General features: G+C 38.3%; 1 protein-coding gene across 1 annotated transcript in view; it reads right to left on the reverse strand.

The window, feature by feature from the left end:
* Positions 1-11,812: 11,812 nt before the first annotated feature.
* The window catches only part of mtnr1aa (melatonin receptor 1A a), a 99,560-nt gene continuing 93,589 nt past the window's right edge, over positions 11,813-17,783 (reverse strand). The window contains exon 2 of the mRNA XM_037689932.1: positions 11,813-12,682. Within this exon, the coding sequence (XP_037545860.1) occupies positions 11,814-12,682 (869 nt within the window). The 3' untranslated portion in view covers position 11,813. The remainder of the gene's footprint in view (positions 12,683-17,783) is intronic.

Below are 17,783 nucleotides of genomic sequence, written 5' to 3' on the forward strand. Positions count from 1 at the left end.
CCCCCCCCACAAAAAATACTTTTTGGACCAACAAGTTTGTTTCATCACAAAATGTCAGTATTGGATTAGCAAAATATTACATATTCCAGTGTGAAGTAAATTGATTTGAAATTTGATTAAATGTTCAGTTGAGATCACAATAACTGGTGTATTTGGAATGCCCCTCTCCCAACATGGGTGGGGCCATCAGCTGCAACCACAAGAAAAAAACAAACAAACATACAAACAAACAAAAAGAACAAAACTCCCTTCAACTTCTTTATAAGAATGACAAAAAAGCCAGAATAGAAGACATACAGGTGCGGGTCATAAAATTCAAATATCATGAAAAAGTTGATTTATTTCAGTAATTCCATTCAAAAAGTGAAACTTTTATATTATATTCATTCATTATACACAGACTGATATATTTCGATGTTTATTTCTTTTAATGTTGATGATTGCAACTGTCAACTAATGAAAACCCCAAATTCAGTATCTCAGAAAATTAGAATATTACTAAGACCAATTTAAAAAAAAAGGTTTTTAGAAACGTTGGCCAACTGAAAAGTATGAACATGAAAAGTATGAGCATGTACAGCATCAATACTTAGTTGGGGCTCGTTTTGCTTGGATTACTGCAGCTATGCGGCGTGGCACAGAGTCGATCAGTCTGTGGCACTGCTCAGGTGTTATGAGAGCCTTCAGCTCTTCTGAATTGTTGGGTCTGGTGTATCACATCTTCCTCTTCACAATACCCATAGATTTTCTATGGGGTTACAGTCAGGCCAGTTTGATGGCCAATTAAGAACAGGGATAACATGGTCCTTAAACCAGGTACTGCTAACTTTGGCACTGTGTGCAGGTGCCAAGTCCTGTAAGGAAATGAATCATAAATGTGCTTTAGCTGGCAGAGCTTTTTGATGTCTTAAATCGTGTCCTGATAGGACAAGGTGTGAAGAGATCTTTTTTTGTAAAGCCATTATCCTCTCCTCATGGCTTTGTCCCTTTTTCTATCTAAAAATAATGTATTCTGAAAAGGTTTGAGAGAGGAGTAAAGGAGGCCATCTTTGTGAAAAGAAACCGTCCATCATTAAACAGGGGTGGAGGCCTCCGTGTTCAACTATCCCCCTCTTACAATGCTGTGATTGCTAGTATCACTCAGCCCTCTGTGAACAGTAAACAGCCATCAGTGTGCTAATGATCCATTGTTAGGCTGATGGTCCTTCTTGATCATGTGAGCAACTGGTTTTGGTTGTCAGCAGCAAACTGGTTGATCCACTCTGAGAAGGTGCTATTTATAAGACTGAGCTGAATACAGCACCTCAGGCAGAAGAAGTCTTTCGGATGAAAGACGAAACGTTTCTATATATTTTTTGTTTTGTTTTGTTTTTTTGAACGTCCAGAGGACCAGACTTAACTTTTTTAGATTTTCCTACCTGGATTATTGAGCATGCATCAGGATATTCTGAAAAGGATAAGAGGCTGCACTCTCAAAGAGCAGCAGCTATGTGCACTCTGCCCATCTTTCGGACGACTGTGCGGACCTATTCTTGCTGTATCTCGGTACAATGATGATCTGATTTCATCCTCAAATGGTGTCCTGATTGAGTTTGTTGGTTCCTATAAATATTTAGGTATCTTGGTCGACTCGCATCTCTCTTTTAAGCTCCATGTGGAAAACCTAGTAAAGAAACTGAAAGTTAAACTGGGTTTCTTTTTCAGAAACAGATCCTGTCTAACCCTGAATGCTAGGAAACACCTTGTATCTGAGACTTTCCTTCCCTCCATTGATTACAGTGACATTATTTACATGAACGCTCCTACAAGAACCCTGCAGATGTTGGATGCTGTCTATCATGGTGCACTAAGATTCATAACTGGCTGTGATTATCATACCCACCACTGCACCCAGTATTCACTGGTTAACTGGTCATCATTAACGTCACGCAGACTCTCTCACTGGTATATTTTCATCTTTAAATCACTTCTTGGTCTGCTGCCTTCATACATCTCCTCCTACATGTCTCTGCGTGAGTGCAGCTACAGCGTGCACTCTCAGGACATTATTACCTGCAGTGTTCCCTCAGTGCGGACTGAACTTGGCAAAAGGGCCTTTTCCTACTCCGCTCCTGTTTCCTGGAATATCTTGCAAAAAGATTTGAAGCTCTCGATCTTGACCTCTCTAAGTGGCTTTAAGAATCTGTTGGACTCCTAGCAGGGACCAACGCAGACATGTTCCTGTTTTTAGTTTTCTACATTTGCCTTAGAATCTAGCTGTTTTTGTTACTTTTTTTTTAGCCATCTTATTTGCCTTTTTATAACTGTCTATTGTCGCTGTTGTCCGTTGTTGTCATCATTCTTTGTTGAAATCAGGTCTCTCTTGTAAATGAGTCCTCGAGGCTCAATGGGATTTACCTGTCTAAATAAAGGTTGAATGAAAAAAAAAAAGATAATAAAGCTTATTCTGATTCTGAAATCTGCATCTCCATAAAGTTGGTCAACAGCAGGAAGCATGAAGTGATCTAAAACTTCCTGGTAGATGCCCACGTTGACCTTGGACCTCAGAAAACACAGTGGACCAACACCAGCGGATGACACGGCCCCCAAACCATCACTGACTGTGGAAACTTGACACTGGACCTCAAACAACGTGGATTTGGTGCCCCTCCTCTCTTCCTCCAGATTCTGGGACCTTGATTTCCAAAGGAAATGCAAAATTTACTTTCATCAGAGAACATGACTTTGGACATGTCATCTGCTAGTGTTGATCCACTGACTAATATCTGAGGACCACTGGGAGGACCTTCTCCCCAAGGTCAACTGACAACCAATATTTGTACATTTTTTAGTTATAGTCTTTTTGTATTTGCTAGTATCGATTAGCTGTGGTGGCCATCTTGAAATTGTTGGAGTTAAAATTTTAATCAGTTGTAGATGTTGCTCCATTAAAGTACTTTCTGAGAATTTCAATAAAATCCATTCAATGGATCATTGCATATTAAGAAAACCTCTAAATCTTGCTGGGTCATTACAGTTTGTGAATAACTCTTTTTGTCTCTTTTCACCCAGGCATTTTTCCATAAAATACAATTTCCCTTAAAACCAATGCACCATAGTGACTGCTTTTTCAAATGAAAATCAAACAGCTAAAATTAAAGTTCTTTTTATAGAAAATATTCAGCATCCCAGAGACAATTGTTCTTTTGTGTTTTTGTCTGATTTTCAGTGCAGTGGATCCTGTGTACGCATGTATTATTTTCTAATCTATGCCACTTCCAAGAAAGTAAAAATACTTCATTCCAGATAACTCTGAGATCTTTTTGACCCCTTTGAGACTTAAAAGGCAATAAAAACCTCTTTATGAAGGCCTTAGATCTTGGCATGAAAAGGCACTGCAATACTAAAGAGAACACCAAGTTTTCAACAAAACGTTCTCATTTGTTTTATTCTGTAAAAGTTTTACTAAATATTTTACTATAAAATTTTGCCTGTCTGTTCAGAACAACTATTCTTTGCCATTTCACGTTTAATTTAATTTTTTTTTTTTTGGACAACAAACTAAACTCTGCCCCACATGTTTTCTGGCGGATTCTTTTGTTTTAAAAATAACTGTTAAACCCTCAAGCAATAAAATAAAAAATGTGATTAATGTGAGGTTTTTACTTAATCTGTCACTGATTTGTATTAAAGCAGTGATTATAGCATATCCTATGCCAGATTAGGTGTTTTCTTACAGCTGGCACAGTTTGAGCTGAAATAGTTTCTAGTCATTTTCCTGAAAGTTTGCTACTTTGAATTGTAGATGTAAATCCAATGAACTTTTTTTTTAAGAATTGCTATAAAGTATATCCATCATGAAACAGGAAAGTTAATTTAAATTAATTTCAAGGTTTTCTGTTAACCATTGTATTGTCCTTTAACTTTATGACCATTTCTGTTCCTTAGGGAAAGATCAACCACCTTATTTAACTAAAAATATTTTTTTTTTTATAATTTTCCACAAAAATCTAATCAGTCTTTTAGAGCTATCTCATTATGAAATAAAATTTTAATGGTTTTTTTTTTTTTTTTTTAACTCGGAAAGGGTCTTTTGTTTTGTTTTTTATAAAAAATCCACATTTCAGTAAAAAAAAATAAAAACAATCATCAATACAATTTTATTTCACGGCAAAAAAATGGCGAAAGGTTTCCGGTTCGATGGCCTCAGGATTTCTTCTCTGCTATTTGCAGATGATGTGGTCCTGTTGGCATCATAGTGCCGTGATCTTCAGCTCTCACTGGAGCAGTTCACATCCAAGTGTGAAGCAGCTGGGATGAGAATCAGCACCTCCAAATCTGAGGCCATGGTCCTCAGTTGGAAAAGGGTGGATTGCTCTCTTCAGGTAAAGGGTGGTTCTGCCTCAAGTGGAGGAGTTCAAGTATCTCAGGGTTTTATTCACAAATGAGAGAAGAATGGAGCATGAGATTGACAGACGGATTGGTGCAGCATCTGCAGTATTGACTCTGTACCAGTCTGTTGTGGAGAAGGGAGAGCTGAGCTGCAATGCACAGCTCTCTGTTTACTGGTCAGTCTACGTTCCTACCCTCACCTATGGTCACAAACTTTGGGTAGTGACCAAAAGATTGAGATTGTGGACACAGACAGTTGAAATTTGGTTCCTCCTCAGGGTAGCTGTATTCTCCCTTAGAGATAGGGTGAGAAGTTCAGTGATGTCTTTTTGTCAGTGCCACTGTCTCCAGACTATACATCATAGCTGGTATCACCACTGTCTTGTAAACTTTTCCTTTGACATTTTCTGCTACTCTATTATCACAAATCACTCTTGAAACTATTCTCCATCCACTCCATCTTGCCTGGACTCTCTTTTTCAACTCTTTACCACACTCCCCATTTTCCTGGACAATGGACCCCAAGTACTTGAAGTCCTGCACCTTTGTGACCTTTACTCCTTGTAGCCTCACTGTTCCACCGGCCTCCCTCTCACTCACACACATGTACTCTGTCTTACTACGGCTGACTTTCATTCCTCTTCTTTCCAGTGCATACCTCCACCTCTCCAAGTTCTCTTACACTTGGTCCTTGTTCTCACAACAGATCACAATGCCATCTGCAGACATCATAGTCCACGAGGATTCCTCCCTGACTTTATCTGTTAGTTGGTCCATCATCAGAGCAAACAAAAAACAAGAAGGGGCTCAGAGCTGATCCTTGATACAATCCCACCTCCACCTTGAAGCTATATGTCACTCCTACAGCACATCTCACCACTGTCCTGCTGTCCTCATACATGTCCTGTACCAGTCTAACATACTTCTCTGACACTACAGATTTCCTCATGCCATACCACACCTCCTCACTTGGCACCCTGTCATATGCTTTTTCTAAATCCACAAAGACACAATGGAGTTCTTTCTGACCCTCTCTGTACTTCATCAGCATTCTCAAAGCAAAGATAGAATCTGTGGTACTTTTTCTTAGCATGAAACCATACTGCTGCTCACAGATAGTCACCTCTCGTTGAAGTCTAGCTTCCACAACTCTCTCCCAGATCTTCATTGTGTGACTCATCAACTTAATTCCCCTGTAGTTGCTACAACTCTGTACATCACCCTTGTTCTTAAAAATGGGCACCAGCACACATCTTCTCCATTCCTCAGGCATTTTCTCACCCTCAAATATGCCATTGAATATTTGAGTCAAAAACCTCACTGCCATCTCTCCAAGACATTTCCAAACCTCCACTTGTATATCATCAGGTCCTACTGCCTTTTCCTTCTTCATTCTTTTCAGATCATTCTGGATTTCACCCTCACTAATCTTTCCCACTTCCTGGTCCTCAGTTTCTATGACCTCTACTTTTCTTTCTTTTTGCATTCTCTTCACTCAATAGCTCCTCAAAGTGCTCCTTACATGTTCTCGTCACACTTTCCTCACTTTTTAGAACATTACAATTCCTATCTTTAACAAGCCTAACCTGCTGCACATACTTTCCAGCTTAATCCCTCTGTCTCGCCAATTGGTACAAGTCCTTCTTGCCCTCTTATGTGCCCAGCCTTTCATAAAACTCATCATATACCTTCTGCTTTGCATTTGCTACCTCCCTTTCTGCTCTACATTGCATCCCCTTAAATTCCTGTCTCCTCTCTTCAATCCTTTCACTGTCATATTTCTTCTTGGCAAACATCTTTCTTTGAGTAGCTTCCTGAACTTCACTATTCCACTACCATGTTTCCTTATAATCTTTTCTCTCTCCAGTTGACACACCAAGTACCTTCCTACCTGTCTCTCTAATTGCTGTTGCTGTAGTAGCCCAGTCATCTGGAAGCTTTTTCTTACCACCCAGAGCCTTTAACAGCTCCTCTCTGAATTTCTCACAACATTCTTCCTTCCTCAGCCTCCACCATTTGGTTTTCTTCTCTGATTTTATTTTGTTTCTCTTCCTCACAATAACAGTCATTCTACACACAATCAACCAATGCTGTCTGGCTACACTCTCCCCTGCCACAAACTTACAGTCCCCAATATCCCTCAAGTTTCCTCTTTTACACATAATGTAACCTATGTACTCCTTCCTCCACTTTTATAGGTTACTATGTTCCTCCCACTTTTGGAAATATGTGTTGACTACAGCCATTTCCATTATCTTGGCAAAATCCACCACCATCTGTCTTTCCTGGTTCTTTTCTTGACAGCAAACCTACCCATCACTTTATCCCCTCTGTTTCCTTCACCAACATGTCCATTCAGGTCTGCTCCGATCACCACTCTCTCCTCCCTTGGAATACTTTATATCATTAGAAACATTAGACATTTCACACGTCTGCACCTGACCTGTTTAAATCTTAATTGCTGGTATTTTTGTATGTTCTCTGTTATTTTTTTTAATATCCCATGCAATTCCTTGCACGGGATTATGATTATGATTATGATTATTAATCAATAAAGTTCTATCTTCTTATCACTTCATCCAGATCCTTCAAAAAATTCTCTTTCTCCTCTACATCACATCCAACCTGTGGAGCATAACCACTGACAATGTTTAGCATCAGACCTTTTACTTCCACCTTCAGGGGCATCACCCTATCTGACACTCCTTTCACCTCTACTATATTCTTTGCCAACTCCTCTTTCAGGATCGCCCCTACTACATTTCTCTTTCAATCCACACCATGATAAAACGGTTTAAACCCTGCTCCAATGCAGTGAGCTTTCCAGTTGGTCTTTTGGACACACAAAACATCTACCTTCCTTCTCTGCATCATGTTAACCAGCTCCTTACCTGTGCCTGTCACATGTGTCTGCACCCTCTTTTGCCCTATTCTTGGCCCTTGAGAAAGGCCCTCAACCCCCACAATCTGCTCCCCTGGGCACCCTAGATGACAGCTCTCTGCTCCACACAGAGAGATGTGGTAGCTCTGTCTGTGGTTGTGTCAGGAAGGGCATCCACTGTAAAAGCAATTGCCAAGTCTTCGTATGAGTTAGTTTGCTGTGGCAACCCCTGAAGAAGGAAATAGCTGGAAGAAGAAGAAGAAGCAGAAGAAGAATATGGGATTAAAAGTTGTATGTACATTGTAATGTGGCCAATTTTTCTCCTAAGGATCATGAGTGTGTAGTAGTTACTCTGAGGTTATGAGAGCAATTGGAAATTAAAAATAAATAAATAAAGATAGGATTTTTAGGCTTTGTCAGAAAAAAATCATGTTTAGTGACTCCACCAAAATAAATAAATAAAAACGGACAAAACTAAATCTGTGGATGAATTTTCTCCAAAAGCTGATACAAGGGTTAAAACTTTATTCCCACTTTTATTCAATCTGCAGGTGGTCCTTTTGAAAACAAGTCTTCGTTGTCACAGATACGTTTGTTCACTGAACTTTGAAGTATCACTCTTCAACACCACTGATCCTCTCCAAACAGTCACTTGGGGCTCCATAGTCATGGCGATGGCATAGTTTCATCTTCAAGGTTACAAAATACCAGACCAAAGTCCAATAGATGACGTCATATAGGTCCCGTCCATATTTGGGATTAACAGAGAGATATAAACAGCAATAAATCCACCTCTCATTTTGTCATTGGAACAATACGTCAAGTAGTAGATGCATGAACTTTGGACATCTTGCAAATTTTAAAATAAATTTAGAGGCGTTGGGTATTGAGTCAATTATAAATCAGTTCTATGATCATATGGCACATGCCTTTTTCTGTTTATTGTACGTCCTGGACTAAAAAAAAAAAAAGGGCCCAGCAGATTACTGTATAACACAGGGGCAGAGTAAATCCCTGGGATTTTTACATTTGCTCATCATCCACCCCTTCACTTTTTCCAAGCTCACACAGCTTTTAGGATTAAATGAATAGAGAAGGGGGGAGGGGTAGTCCACTGGGAGCTCTTTCAGCTCTTACTTAGAGGATGATGGTCAGTGTTCGTTATGTAAGATGAGTGGATTTCAAAATGCACCACTGAGTTATTCTCCTCGGTGCTGCCTGTTGCTTTTCTCTGCACTCTGACTGGGTTGCCAGTGCAAAGACACACATCCACGCCTTGAAATATAGCAGCCTATACATAGAGTCCTTGACAAAGGACACTGGTGCCTATATAGAAACTGACCCTGATCATTTTGATGCAGGGAAAAACCAACAGCCTTCTTGATGGTTAATAAAATAAAATACACAAAAATAACACGTGTGTTGGTAGATTTTACAGCTAATGACGATCATTTTTGTTGAAACCCTTGGAGTAGTTCTGTAGAAAGATTTTTAACTTTGAAAAATTAGAGTTGAAGAATAGCAAACAAACATTAGTATACATCAAGACATTACTTGTACTTTAGTATACAGTATACTTTAGTATACAGTTTTAGTATACATCAGGACATTATCGGTACTTTAGTATACAGTATACTTTAGAATAAAATTTTAGTATACATTAGGACATTACTTTAGTATACAGTATACTTTAGTACAGTATATAATCCATTAATCTTCAGTCATGTCATCTGGACAATTTATTTTTTGTGTGTGTGTGTTGAAACGTTTCACCTTCCATCCAGAAGGCTTCATCAGTCAAGGAAACACACAACACAAAACTGATTCCTCCCCCAACAGCTTACTCCAAAGTGGAACAAACCAGTTATGTTGGTGCTAAGATGGTCCCTTTGGCACGCCTCCTCCGGTGCAGGCCCTCTTCCTCGTCGACAGTCATGTCAAACTGGTTCAAAACCAACAAAGCCCATGCTCAATAATTCAGGTATACAATCCAACATTTTTCAGTCAGGTCATCTGGACAGTTTCTTTATTTTATTTTTTTTGTGCTGAAACGTTTCACCTTCCATAGACACCAACTTAGCACTGACATAACTGGTTTGTTCCACTTTGGAGTAAGGTGTTGGGAGAAGAATCAGTTTTGTGTTGTGTGTTTCCTTGACTGATGAAGCCTTCTGGATGGAAGGTGAAACGTTTCAGCACAACAACAACAAAAAAGAAACTGTCCAGATGACCTGACTGAAAAATGTTGGATTCTATACCTGGATTATTGAGCATGGACTTTGTTTTTATACAGTATACAGTCTCAATATACTGCACATCAGCACATTAGTATACTTTTTTTTAAATAATCAAATACAATGGACAGTAAATGAGGGTTTGCCTTAAGCGCTTAGTAGGCATGACCATGCACAATAATAATCCTTCATTATATTACAGTGGCAGATGTTTGATAAGAATACAGTAAGTCCTTTGTTTCATATTATGTACTAACCTAAATGTGGTTAAGAAAGCTGATTTAGCTTGGGTTCAGACAACAAAAATTGGGATTGAAAACAGCTTAATTAAAAAAAAACTACAAAAAAAAACTTCTTCTTTAAATCCCCACAACTTTTAAATTAAATGCATTGAGATTATAACTTTGTGGGGCTCAAAGTGTTTAAAATGTCAACCAGACTGGGATATGATACTGAATTGTTTCCAGGTCTGATCTAAGACTGCTAGTTCAAGTTAAACAGAAAAGTAGTCAGGACAGTGAACTTAAGAAAACTTGTTTTGCTACAGCCGCTACAAAAGTTTGATGACTGCTCAAGCAGCTATTTTCCACAGTTTTGGAAATACATAGTGGTGCGATTGTCTTCTCTCCTGTCCACACTGAGCTATGGTTTACAAAAACACACAGCAGGCAGAACAACTTGCGGTTCAAAAGCCAAACGTCCTGTCGTTCAATCAGCAATGTCCCACTGGTCCCACCTCCCACCGTTCTCACCTCTTTCAGTTTCCCCAATGCAATTGCTTTTCTTCAAATGTTGTGTTTTGTTTTTTTTTCAAATGTAGTTGCATGTTGTTTAAACTTCAGGGACACCATAATAATATCCAAAACACTTCCAAAATCAAAGTATATCAGAACTGATAAAAAGAAAAAAAAATAGTTTTGCATGAAATATGAAACAACAACAGAGCTAAACCAACACCCTTCATGAATATAAGTTTTATTTTGCATATAAACAATTTCTGATATCATGCATACAGTATGATGAGCTTATAGGTGGAAAGATCCCTCATTATTTTTAATTTTCCACCTCATGTAAAAGGACGGTACTATAAAGTAGAAGACGGCAGCAACACACATTGCTTGGAAATAACAGTGTCACAAATGAGACTAATAAAATTGCTTAACTTCATTGTTATATGTTTTTTAAATAAAGTTGGGTAGAAACTTGTATACCTAAAATAGTGTTCTTTCATTTTATTGGAATGATTATATACAGCACTGTGCAAAAGTTTTAAACCACTCCGAACTTATTTTTCCATTGCTTCCAAGCACTCGGACATCTTGCAATCTTTTAGTTGTTTTGCAGTGGTTTCCAAACTTTTCAGCTTCTAACCCACAAAATAACAGTGGCAGAGGCTTGTGGCCCCAAATTTTACTTGTTAAGGTATATAACCTCTCTAATAACCCTAATAACTATGGGGATAATAATACAGTTTATACAACTGATTGTTTTATTAATTTGAGATAGATTTTCTTTGTCATAATTCTTATACGTCCTGGCTTTTTTTGCCCTCTAGATCACAGGCTCACCTTCTTTAACCTCTGCGCCATCACTTCCCCTGTTTGTGTATCGCCTCATTGACGCTTCAATATTTTATGTCCAACTGTGTTATTTTTCCATTAGATTTATCGAAATAAATTTGAGTAAACGGTTATAAAGTGCTGCTCATTACAATGTGTCTGAAAGTCCAATTAAAAATGGTATTTTTCTAATTTGTTTTGACAACACTGTTTAAACTGTTGAGTACAAGAGTGATTCATAGGCTTGATTGACATGGCTTTAACAGCAAATTCCTCTAAAAACAGTCGAGTACTTAACAAGAAATGAATAAATAAAAGCCAAATTATGAAAAAATACCTTCATAAAGATTAAACAAATATTGCTAAAAACTGATCAGTCTGGTTTCTTGGAAATAAACTGTAAAGAGGGATGACTTTTGCATAGTACTTGGGTGTGTGTGTATGTGGCATATTATACAAAAAATATACTTACATAATGCATGATACATTTATATCATCACTGTAAATATTAAAACAAAACAGACAATTTATATTCACTTTACTACATGTACTGCTGAGTCAAACAAAGTGCTTGATAAAGACGAGGATTATAATCATGTTTTTTTTTTTCTTTCTGGTTGTTCAGAAGTCAGATAGCACCGTACAGTACGACAGTCTAGACAGCTCAGAGGACAGAAGCTGCTTATATTTGTATTTGTTTTTTTTTGGTAATGTCATTAAAAAAAAGGGTAATCCTCAAAAACTGCATACATGTCTCTGATTTCAGCCTCAGACAGAGTCCACCTTGACCTGGTTATTGTTGGTCATGAGTGGTGATGGTTTACTTTTGAGCCTCTCCCCTGCATCATTGGAGCTGTCCTGGAAGAAGATACGAGCTGTACATACCGACACCACGATGCGCTTGTACTCACGTCGGAAGTTCTGGTTCAGCACACCATACACGATGGCATTAAGGCAGCTGTTGAAGTAGGCCATGAAGTAGCTGGCTACAAATAACCACTCTGGGATGAGGGGAACCACTACCTCTGGTTTGATTGCTACAGCCAGGCCAATGAAGTTGAGTGGCGCCCAGCAAACAGCAAAAAGCACAAACACCACAAACATTGTGACAAAGTTTCTAACGTCGTGTGGCGTCAGCTTGGGTCGATTGTCTGGCTTGACTCTTCTTCTTACCTGAATGACCAAAATCCATATCCGCAGGTAACAGTAGGTGACAATCATGATGGGTAAAATGAAATGAAAAAACACAACAGCAATTGTGTACGCCGAGCTGGCCGACTGCTCAAAAGTGCAGGAGTAAACTCGTGGGTCGTACTGAAGGGAACCCACGAATAGATTGGGCACGATGGCCACCACAGTCAGCGCCCATATCAACAACACATAGCAGACAGAGTTTTTGTCACTATACAGTTTGTCATATTTGAGGCTGTGACAGATGTAGCAGTATCTATTTATGGCAATGCCAGTGATGTTGAAGATGGAGCCGATGACACTGACGCCCATGAGGAAGCCACTGATTTGGCAATGGGCGTAGCCCAGGTTCCAGCCATTGTGGAAGATTGAGGTGAGGACCAAGGGGTACGGGTAGATGGCCACCACAAGGTCTGCTACTGCCAGGCTGACGACAAAAATATTCCCTAAAAACAGAAAGGCGACAAAAAGACTGTTCAATTCATTTGAATTAAGAAAACCCAACTTACAAGCTGTTCTCTGAAGTTATAAATTTAATAACATAAGACTCATAGAACAAGCATTAAATTATAACAATCGATGATGTAAGGGGGGGTAAAAATGTGTTTACTGGATCAGGAGCACAGTTTTATAAATGCACTTTTTTTTGTGAATGATTTGGACTAATTTTATCTTTTACAAAAAGTAGTCAAAGCTGATGGTATTTAAAAACTTCAGTTTTCATATGTTCTACAGAAGGTTTATTCTGACTATTTGATTTGACATCACAGAATGCTCCATTATTCTCGCTAGTGAAAACCTTGTTAGCAAGACTTTTTATATGTTTGCACGCAAATGTAGGACACATTAATCTTAGAATAAACTCCAAAAACCTGCAATAATAATAATAGATCAATATAAAACCCAATAATATATAGTATTATTATTGCTTTTATTGCTCTTACTGCTGTATATGTTGGTCTAAATTAGTTGCCTGGTAGAGATTTTCATCTTAGTTTATGCTTGAGCTGAATATTATTTTATTCTGTACATTTTATTGCTATTTTTGATCGTATTTGTTTTTATTTAAAGCTATTAAATAGAGCTTTTTTGTCACTGTCTTTTTGTTCAGAAACAATGAAAGACTTAGCACCTTTTTAAGATATCAAAGGTAAATACAGAGGTTAAGTCAAACATCTGTATGTAGTGAACCTGATCTGACCCTGATCTGACCCTGATGACCTCAAATCTATCAGATGGACAGAGACTGTTATTTTCATTGATCTGAATACAGTCTGAGCCATCTGGTGACTTTCTTTCTTGAATTAATCAAGCAGAAAAGACAATTCTCTATAATCATTACTGTTTACAAATGTTTGATAATCAAATTGTGTTAGTTCCATTCAATGCTTACAGGTTGGAAAGAACTACTCATTTTTATTTTACATAAACAGTAAGTAATGATTTTTATTCCTCATTCAAAGAAGAAATCAGGTTAATATGCATTTCTTGATTTTCTGTCTGAAATGAGCCAAGCAACGTAAGTATGTGAAAGTTGAAGCTTCGGTCAACTAAATGTTTACTGAAAAAGAAATGTCATGTTTAATCTTTACAGAAGATACAGAAGAAGTTTGACTCCACGAAGTCTGCTTTTCTGCAATAATCTCTCTGTCAGTTGTTGAACAATCTCATTCTCTGACCTTGGCTTAGATAACATCTTACGTCACAAAAACACACCTCTTTCTGGTACATCCACGAATCAGAAAGCTCTAAATTGAACCGGAAGTCGACCCATTTAAAATGTGGCAACTTCCCAGTTCATGTTAGAATTCAGAAGAGAATGGAGGAGAATGGAAGAAAAATTCTGTAGAATTCCGGAGAATTCCAGAGATGAAGAACTACAGAGTTGCTGACAATTAAGAGTTTGAGAAGTTCTGAAGAATGAAAGGAGTTCAGAATTCTTGGGTGCAAACGCATTCAGGATGATCCAGAGACGTCTTGGAATTATGACGTCTGTTTGAACAAACCACGCACGACTCTCGAAGGATTTTAGCTGTTCTCAACGGAGACACTGAAAAGAGTCAGAAGGGAACCGGCTCCGACGCTGATAATATCATCAAGGTAGATGGTTCTATTTTCGACCAAGTGTACCGTGGGCAAGCTGATATCTGATGGAGCGTGCAATTTCTGGTCAAACAGATTAATTCCCTCACATATTTCTCTGTAAGATAAATCTCCATTTCATCTTAAACTCTTCTCTCTCTTCTAAAATCAGTACAGATATCTTAGGAATATCTGAAGCAAAGTCCTCGATCACCGCCGAGTGATTCGAAGCTCATTTTCTGTGAAACTTGTCTGTTATTATTTTCATATTTTGCCAAATTAATGTAAATGTTTGATGTTAAACTTTGATTCTGAAAATAAATGACCGCATTCATTTGATGGGTCAAAGATAAATGACGTCTCTCGTTACATTTCTGTTAAATTCAAGGCACGACATTACACAGTCAGAAAGATGAGGAACTCGTGAAAAAGTATGCGTATATATCTCATATATTGTCATACTACAACTAGTGGCACGTACGCACGTGACCACTACATACTGGTGGCCCGTAACTCTCATAAATGACTGTTAATTCGTGTAAAGATTGATTTTTTACGTGTTGGCATGTATGTTGAAAAGTAACAGTTTGTCAGCTGTGCTGAACCGCAGCTGGAGCTGCGCCTTTCAAGCAAACGCTGCATGTTCTAAGCGTTGGGCTAGTAATGTTTTAAAAGCTGAAATTGTGTCATTGAGTCTTTATAAAGCTGACATTGTACGCCTGTTATGTTAACTAAAAGCTGATGAGCTGTGAGAAACGCTTTATTCTGTTTAAACTGTGTTCCAGACGCTGTTCTGGTCCGGTTCGGTTCTGGTTCCGACTCGGTTCTGGAAAAGTTCCAACGAGTTGTTTTAAATAGCTAGAAAGACGTTTTGTCACGGAGCACCGTCTCCGTGCAGCTCAAGGAGTTGATTCGTTACAATTTTTAACAGAAAAGTGCATTTTGACAGTTTAAAAGACGAAAAAGTTGACGAACTATTTCACGCTAATCTAACTTGCTAGTTGGAGAAAACGCTTCTTGATTGGTTGAATATTGCTGGGTGGAGCGCTCTGATTTGCTGAGAAGGTTGACTGACGTGGCTACGTCATCCCCTCTCAACCCTGCGCTGCTTTGCCATTGGTGATTTCAGTCACGTGACCCGGAAATGAAATTCGTTTTCATAGGGAAATAAAATCTGCTTTTTAAAGCTGAAAAGCGCCTTTAAAAGTGATCTTGATACGCTGGCTAAGCGCTTCGAAGCATATTCGCTGAAATTTTGCCACGTTAGAGTTTAAAATTCGTCATTAAATGATGTTTTTAAACAACGCTAGCGATGCTAATTTTAAGCTAAACAGCTAACGACCGGAGCCTTAGCTACGCTTAAAATCACTAAATAAAGCTGCAATATTGTCCCAAAAACTCATGTTTCAAGCTATAAAGTCTGATTGCAAAAACTTTTGCCACGTTTGTGTAAAAAATCCGTTCAGAAATGTTGATTTTAACCGAGTTTAGCCGAAGCTAACTTTAAGCTAAGCGGCTAACAACAGGATGTCAACCGAACGCCACAGGAAGTCATAGCGACCCCTAGTGGATAACACAAACAGTGTCGGAGTTAAAATTGTTGAGGTAATACTGACATCTCCTGGCGAAACTTGAGAAGACAGGTTTCACTTCATTTTTAGGCTTAAATAGTGAAATTAAACGTTTTATTTCTTCTAAAAGGCATTTTTGAGTTAATAAACTTCCTCAAAGCTGAATAAACACTGTTATCTTGCATTTTAAAAAGTAAAGGTATTTATGCAAAGAGCATTTACCAAAGAGACTTTATTCACTGTTAAATAGGTACAAAATAAAGTTAGGAACTTTTTAAAAAAAAAAAAATAGAAACGGTTCAAATATTCACAGAGTTGAAAAGTTTACTCATTTTGCTTGAAAGATAATACACGTTTAATTGCAAAATCACTAAATAAGAGTAAACTTATCAGGAAAAAGAGATTTTTCTGTTTAAGTTGCCACCTAAAAAAATAAATCTTCCTATTTAATTTTAAATAGAAGCTTTACAGGAGGACAGGAGTAAATACAGTTTTTCTGAAGGAAGGACTGATTAATCCTGATACATCATCAACTTTTCTTCTTCTTTTCACAACTTAGTTATATGAGCAACTGTTAAAATAGCAAATTTCTGGAACAGAACGGTTTAAAAAACGTTTTAAACTGATTTGCTGTGAGACTTTTTTAGAAAATTGCAGGTTTATAAAAAATTCAGTGCTTCAGAGTAAAATACACTAAAAAGCGTTTGGTAACTTAGTATCTGTTGAAAAATAAGCACAAAAAGTAACACTGCCAGAAGAGCATTTACTTAAATATTCATGAATTTGGGTAAAACCTGAGAAAGGTACCCACAGTTGAATAAGTTGACTTATAACAGTACTTCTGTGTAAACCCAAAAAGCTAAAAGAGTGTGAACACTCAATGACTTGAATATAAATATTTACCTGTAAAATATCTAAAGCTTGCAACTGTTCAAACAGATAAATTGCTACACAGTGAAAAACATGACAGGTGTGTTAGAAAAAGACTTTGACCTAAAAGGGATGGCGGACTGCCTGGAGAACGCATTAGCGCTCCTGGCAGCGTCCTTACATCCATATATGATCCAGACAGAGAGCATGAACCCAAAAGAGTTAGCGGACAATCTGAAGGAGGTTGCAGAAAGTGTGACCTCTACAGAAATCACAAAGTCAAGTTATGAAAAGCTGGCTAAAATTGCAATTTTGCTGAAAGAATCATTCTATAAGGCTGTTGAGAAAACTGATAACCTCAAACAAAGGTTAGACAGTGAAATAGTGTTTGCTCAGGAAATTGAAGAATACGTCCGTCAATTTAAAAGTGAACACGAGGCCCGCATAAGAAAACATCATGAACAGATGTCTCAAGAACAGCAAAATACAAGTGCAGAAATTGATTTGCTGAACAGCAAACTACAAGTACTTGAAGCATCACTATCGGAAGCAAGGGACCTCTCAAAGACTGAACTGTTAAAACAGGCTCAATCATATGAGGGGAGGATTAGGGATAAAGACCGTGCGTACCAATCCGTGCGTTCAGATAACGATGTGCTACAAGCACAGTTACAGATCGCATTAAAGGAGCTGGACGATTGCAAGGCAGACAAGGCGGGGATGCTCCGACGATGGCTGATTTTACAAAGTAAATATCAGACATCACAGGAGCACCTGACAGCTTGTGAAGAGAAATTAGCTACAGCTACAAACCAGATTTCTGATATGGGGCGGGCTGGTCAGAGACTCAAAGACGAACAGTATCAGGGTCCGAAACAGCCACGAACTCTCCAGACAGATGCTGTTGCACCTCTTCCTCCTGACAACACGCCGTTACCCTCACCCCCATTATGGGCGGTAGGGACAGAACTGCACCAATATGTACCTCTTCCTCCTGACACCATGCCCCCACCCCCACCACCAT

This window comes from Nematolebias whitei, chromosome 16 (genome assembly GCF_014905685.2).
Source record: "Nematolebias whitei isolate Nwh7 chromosome 16, NemWhi1, whole genome shotgun sequence".
Taxonomy (NCBI): Eukaryota; Metazoa; Chordata; class Actinopteri; order Cyprinodontiformes; family Rivulidae; genus Nematolebias; species Nematolebias whitei.